We start from the raw sequence: 6766 nt of genomic DNA, 5'->3' as shown, positions 1-6766 counted from the left end.
CATATGTATGCTTATATAAAAAAAGATGAATTTTTAGCATATGTATGTTTATATAAAAAAAGATAAATTAAATTGATGAGACTAAGAATTTCAATATTATTAAAATTAATTGTTACATAAGAATTTCAATGCAAAAATTGACATATTAAGATGAAAATTGTACTTATATTTGTCAGATGGCACAAAATTTTCTGAATTATAATATATATAATACTATAAAGTATGATTAATTAGGAATAAAGAATTGATCAAAGCTCCAAATATAATTGCAAAATAGAAATTTATCTTTCACATATTATTATTCATTAATTTACACATCATATACTAAAAAACCTTTTATTACAAAAAAAAAAAAAAAAAAAAAGAATAAAAACATCTGGGCCGGGCCTAATTATAATAAAATACGGGTTAATGCAACGGATTAACCAGTCCCAGTAACACCCAAATCTTGCTTATCAGGAGGATCATCTTTACCCGGGCCAAAAACGGGTCCTCCTTTACCAGCAGCATCTTCAACTTTGTCCTGAAGTTTATCAATCTGAATTCCTTTGTCATCCTCCCGGGACCTTATATCAGTCCTGGGTCTGTTCTGTTGCTCCTGCACTGACTCGTACGTCGTTGCTGTAAACGACGTCGGCGGGTTTGCTCCTTGTGCTCCTGACATTATGTTATATTATATTAGTACTCAAAAACAAGTAAGTTGTTCTTCGTATATATAGAAGATTAGAAGTGGATTGGAATATTGGATAAGGACGACGTATTATTATGAAAAGGGAAATGCATTATTGGTTTTTGCCCACGTATGTGACACTAGGCATGTCTTTACACCTTCAAGGTTATTGGATTTTGAAGGCGTGTCATTAGTTAATACTGAGTCATGAAGTTATGTACTTGTTGGCTTGCTTGGTAGCGTTGAGTTTATATATATATATATATATATATATATATATATATATATATATATATATATATATATATATATATATATATATATATATATATGTTCTATTTAAAGTGATCTAATTAAAGTATAGGGTTAAATGTATCCATAAGTTGTAAGCCTTAAATGTGTAGAGACTCGTTTTATGACTGAGTTTTATGATGAACTGAATATTAGTCACAAGTTATAATATATATATATATATATATATATATATATATATATATATATATATATATATATATATATATATATATATATATATATTAGTCCCAAGGTTATACATATTCCTTTTCTCCTGCCATCTCATTATTAGGGAGAATCAAAAGTGATAACATTAAGGGTCGTCACTTTAGGAAATAAGTACTAATTTAGAAAATCTAATCGCTGTCATTTTCAAGTTTATCTCCCGTGCTATGGAGTTAGGTATTCTTCAGATTCGTCTTTTAATTTGTTCTTCTAATTTAACATAATCGATCCTAGTTTTTAGTAATGATATTAACCATTTATTTGTCGGAACAGGTAGAGCATAGATGATGAGAATTCAGTCCACGAAGTCCAAGATCATCAAGTTACGGTTCCTACAACACAAGCTACGGTCCATGCTTTACTTAGCCACGCAAATGTCAAGCAAATGGCTGCTAATTTCGTTGGATTCTCTTCAAAGCAACCCTTTATTACTTGCCTTAAATGGGAGTTTGAATAAGGCACAATTCAAGCAGCAACTTGAAGCTTCAGTAGAGGGTTTTTTTTAGGAGAAATGCAAAGGGTTTTTTTTAGGAGAAATGCAAGGGGTCATTATCAGCCTTAATGCTTAACATTAAAAAATTCTAGCTTTTGTTTAATGCTTTATTTTCTGATTTTGTAAGGGGGGAAGTTAAAAGGTTCCTTGAAGGAAGTTAAAAGGTTCCTTGAAGGCTTGTAACACTTGCATTATTTTTAGTATAAAAGAAACTGATTGCCATGCATTTTAGGTAAGTGAGATTGAAAACAAAATTCTGATTTTCTTTGTGAATTTCTTTGTGCTTACTTTGTGTTGCACGCTCCTTTTATAATTATTACTTAGTGTTTGAGAGTAAAAGCTTTGAGAGTTTAAAATACTTAGTGAATTTTTGCTGCTCAAAGAAACCATCCAATCTAGAATAAGTTTCTAAGTTGCGTGGGTGTTCTCTTGCTTCGTTCCTTGTTGAGCTTATTCTTAAGCTAACTCATACACACGGTCTCATTACATTTCCACATCAGTTGGTATCAGAGCCAAATTTTATTGAACGAGATTGCACTCGTTAAAACGCAGCATGGGTGATAATCAGTCCAATGCCGAAATGTTAAAAGTAATTGTGGATCAACTTCATGTACTGCACGATGGAATGAAGAGGCCTGAAACAAGGATGGATGCCATTGGAGAGACGTTGCTTAGAGTGGGTAGAAGGGTAGAGGAATTAGAGAATTCCACTCCCACCCATGGCGAGTCCCATTTTCGTAACAATCAAGAAGATAGAAATTTCAAACTAGAACTTCCTGAATTTGATGGTTCTAGTGATCCGGAGGTTTTTTATGATTGGGTACGAAGATTAGAGAATATTTTTGAGTATAAAGAGTATGATGATGATAAGAGTTGTAAAATGGCGACTCTTAAATTGACAAAACTTGCTGGGCTTTGGTATGATAACCTCAAAGCCAAGAGAAGGAGAGAAGGAAAAGAAAAGATTGCATCTTGGGAAAAACTCAAGAAGAAAATGGAGCAACGTTGGGTCCCACGTGAATATGTGCAAGATCAATATGTCAAACTAACTCGCCTAAATCAAGGTGAGCGTATTATTGATGAATATGTGCGTGAGTTTGAGAAGCTTAGCTTGGTGTGTGACATACAAGAGAAGGAACCACTCAAAATTGCGCGTTTCACAAAGGGGCTTCCTAAACCAATCTCTAATAAGGTGGATCTTCTACCTTATTCCACTTATGATGAGGTCTTGAAGGCTGCTAGGAAGGTTGAAGCACAAAACAAAGAAGACAAACCGAAGAATGCTCCAAGACCTCCTTTTAGAGCATTCTCTTCCGCGGGAAAAGGTGATTCTTTTCCTAGCCCTTCTAAATCAACTGTTCCTACTAACCCTTCGAAAACTTATGGAGGAAAACCAGATTTCAAGCAAGATGCATCCAAAAGAACTTGTTACAAGTGCCATGAAAGAGGACATATTGCTAGTGAATGTCCAAAACGGAATACACTTACTATTCAAGAAGGAGAGTGGGGTTCCGAAGAAGAGGAATAGGAGGAGGAATATGAGGAATATGGTGCTGAAGAAAATGATGCCCCATTATGTGGTGTTGTGAGAAGACTTCTACATTCCGAACCTCTCAAAGATATGCAACAACGAGAGAACCTTTTTCATACTAGATGCAAGGTTCTAGACAAGGTTTTTGATGTGATTATTGATGGAGGATCATGCATGGATGTGGCCTCAACTGAACTTGTAAGTAAGCTTAAATTACCTACACGAGATCATGCTAAACCTTACAAGTTAAATTGGCTGGATAATGACACCGGTTTAAAGGTTAAGAAACAAGCACTAGTTTCATTCACTACAGGAAATTTTTATGATGAACGTTGGTGTGATGTTTTACCTATGAGTGCGTGTCATATTTTGCTTGGTAGACCATGGCAATTTGATAGAAAAGCTATTCATGATGGTGTTTCTAATGTCTATACGGTCACTACCAAATTAGGAAAGAAGATTAGGCTGTTACCTTTGCCCCCTAAGGTTGAACCTATGGTGGAAAAGAAACCAAACTTCCTTATGTCTAGGAAGGAGTTTGAGGAAGAATGCATGATAGAGGGAGGGGGGTTTCTGCTTATTATAAAGCCCATTGTTGATGATGTTTCTCATGTGACTAACCCTATTCCGTTGAGAAACTTGCTTAAAGAATTTGCAGATGTGTTTCCCGATGATTTGCCTAAAGGGTTGCCTCCATTTCGTGGTATTGAACATGCAATTGATTTGGTACCGGGAGCCTCATTACCAAACAAGGCAGCCTATAGATGCAATCCCGAGCAAGCTAAGGAGTTGCAAAGACAAGTTGAAGAACTCATGGAAAAGGGCTATGTGCGTGAAAGCCTTAGTCCATGTGCGGTGCCTGCCCTTTTGGTGCCAAAGAAAGAAGGAACTTGGAGGATGTGTATCGATAGTCGTGCCATCAACAACATAACTATCAAATACAAATTTCCCATGCCAAGGCTACAAGACATGCTTGATGAATTAAGTGGAGCCACGGTGTTTAGCAAAATTGACTTGCAAAGTGGTTATCATCAAATGAGAATTCGTGAAGGAGATGAATGGAAGACTGCTTTCAAGACAAAGCAAGGTCTATATGAATGGCTTGTCATGCCATTTGGACTTTGCAATGCTCCTAGTTCGTTCATGAGACTCATGAATGAGGTATTACGTCCCTTTCTAAATAAATTCATTGTTGTATATTTAGATGATATTCTAGTATATAGTAAAACTGAAAATCAGCATTTGATATATTTGAGAGTTTTACTTGAGGCATTGAGAGAGCATAAATTGTATGGAAAAATGAAAAAAATGTACTTTCATGTGTAGTAGTATTTCTTTCCTAGGCTACATTATTTCTAGTGAAGGAGTACAGGTTGATCTCGAGAAGGTGAAAGCTTTCTCAACATGGAAGGCACCCAAGGATGTTCATGAGGTTAGAAGTTTTCATAGACTAGATTCATTTTACCAAGTCTTCATCAAGAACTTTTCCACTCTTATGGCGCCTTTACCGGAGCTCTTGAAGAAAGGTGCATTTCAATGGTATGAAGCAGCCCACAAAGCCTTTGAAGACATCAAAACCAAGTTATGCAACGCTCCAATACTTGCATTACCTGATTTTGACAAGTTTTTTGAAGTAGAATGTGATGCAAGTGGCGTAGGCATTGGTGCGGTTCTTGTTCAAGAAAGGCGTCCCATTTGTTATTTTAGTGAAAAGTTAAGTGGAGCTAAGTTGAATTATTCAAATTATGATCGTGAATTCTATGCCATTGTTAGAGCTTTGGATTATTGGTCTCATTACTTAAGGCCAAAACCATTTGTTCTACATTCCGATCATGAAGCTTTGAAGTTCATTCATGGTCAACAAAAGCTCAACCATAGACATGCAAAGTGGGTGGAGTTCCTACAATCCTTCACTTTTAGTTCGAAGTACAAGGAAGGGAAGAAGAATATGGTGGTGGATGCGTTATCAAGGAGGAGTTACTTACTTGCTATGGTTCACACTCAAATATTAGGCTTTGAACACCTAAAGGCCTATATGAAAGTGATGATGATTTTGCTACTGAATTTTCTAAGCCCACTAAAGGATACTTGGTTCATGATGGTTTCTTATTTAAAGGAAACAAGTTATGTATCCCTAAAAGTGGAGTGCGTGAGTTATTGGTGCGTGAAGTCCATGGAGGAGGTATTGCATGTCATTTTGGAATTCATAAGACTATGGAGATACTTCAAGAACATTTCTATTGGCCACGAATGATCAAGGATGTAACACATGTGGTTGAAAGATGTTCTACTTGTCAAAAGTCCAAGAGTACCTTTCATAAGGGTCTCTACACTCCCTTGACCGTTCCTAATGCTCCTTGGAAAGAGGTAAGTATGGACTTTATTGTGGGTCTCCCTAGGACTCAGAGAGGAAACGATAGCATCATGGTGGTTGTTGATCGTTTTTCTAAAATGGCTCATTTCATTGCTCGTTTTTCTAAAGTTTCTGATTTGTACTTTCGAGAAATATTACGCCTACATGGAGTGCTAAGGACCATTGTTTTGGATAGGGACACTAAGTTCCTAAGTCATTTTTGGAGGACTCTTTGGAAGTTCGTAGGTACTAAACTCCTTTTTAGTACTTCTCATCATCCACAAACGGATGGTCAAACAGAGGTCACAAATTGCACTTTAGGATCCTTATTGCGTGGTCTAGTGGGTAAAACGCAAAAGGATTGGGATATGAAGTTGGCTCATGCCGAGTTTTCCTACAATAGATCACCATCCTCTATTACTACTCGTGCTCCTTTTGAGGTGGTCTATGGGGTAAATCCTTTACTTCCTCTTAATCTTATTCCTTTGCCCAAGAAAGATCTAGCTCATGTTGATTCAAAGAAAAGATGGGAAGCTTTTCAAGAGACATGGGCTCAAGTCAAGGAAAAGATTGAAGCCATGAATACCGTTTACAAGGAAAGAGCTAATAAAAGAAGGAAACAACCTACTTTTGCTCAAGGTGATTTGGTGTGGTTACATTTGCACAAGGAATGTTTTCCTAACCTTAGGAAGACAAGCTTATGCCTAGATCAGATGGTCCATTTCGTGTGGTTGAAAAGATTGGAGAAAGTGCTTACAAGCTTGAATTGCCAAGTGACTATGGTGGTGTTAGTGCAACTTTCAATGTGGGTGATTTGTCTCCATACCTTGAAGATGAGAGTTTGAGGGAAAACTTCTTTGAAGAGGGGGAGAATGATGAGAATTCAGTCCACGAAGTCCAAGATCATCAAGTTACGGTTCCTACAACACAAGCTACGGTCCATGCTTTACTTAGCCACGTAAATGTCAAGCAAATGGCTGCTAATTTCGTGGGATTCTCTTCAAAGCAATCATTTATTATTTGCCTTAAATGGGAGTTTGAATAAGGCACAATTCAAGCAGCAACTTGAAGCTTCCCTTGAGGGATTTTTTTAGGAGAAATCCAAAGGGTTTTTTTTAGGAGAAATGCAAGGGGTCATTATCAGCCTTAATTCTTAGCATTAAAAAGGCTTAATTCTAGCTTTTGTTTAATGCTTTGTTT

General features: G+C 36.6%; 1 protein-coding gene across 1 annotated transcript; it reads right to left on the bottom strand.

Annotated features, from left to right (window-relative positions):
* Positions 1-318: 318 nt before the first annotated feature.
* Positions 319-705, bottom strand: LOC130798989 (uncharacterized). The gene has a single exon (XM_057662084.1). It carries the CDS (start codon positions 662-664, stop codon positions 422-424), a length of 243 nt encoding a protein of 80 aa, XP_057518067.1. The 5' UTR covers positions 665-705; the 3' UTR covers positions 319-421.
* Positions 706-6766: the final 6061 nt, after the last annotated feature.

This window comes from Amaranthus tricolor, chromosome 13, assembly GCF_026212465.1.
Source record: "Amaranthus tricolor cultivar Red isolate AtriRed21 chromosome 13, ASM2621246v1, whole genome shotgun sequence".
Taxonomy (NCBI): domain Eukaryota; kingdom Viridiplantae; phylum Streptophyta; class Magnoliopsida; order Caryophyllales; family Amaranthaceae; genus Amaranthus; species Amaranthus tricolor.
Note: the sequence above shows the minus strand (reverse complement) of the source record. Positions and strands in the feature narration are given on the sequence as shown.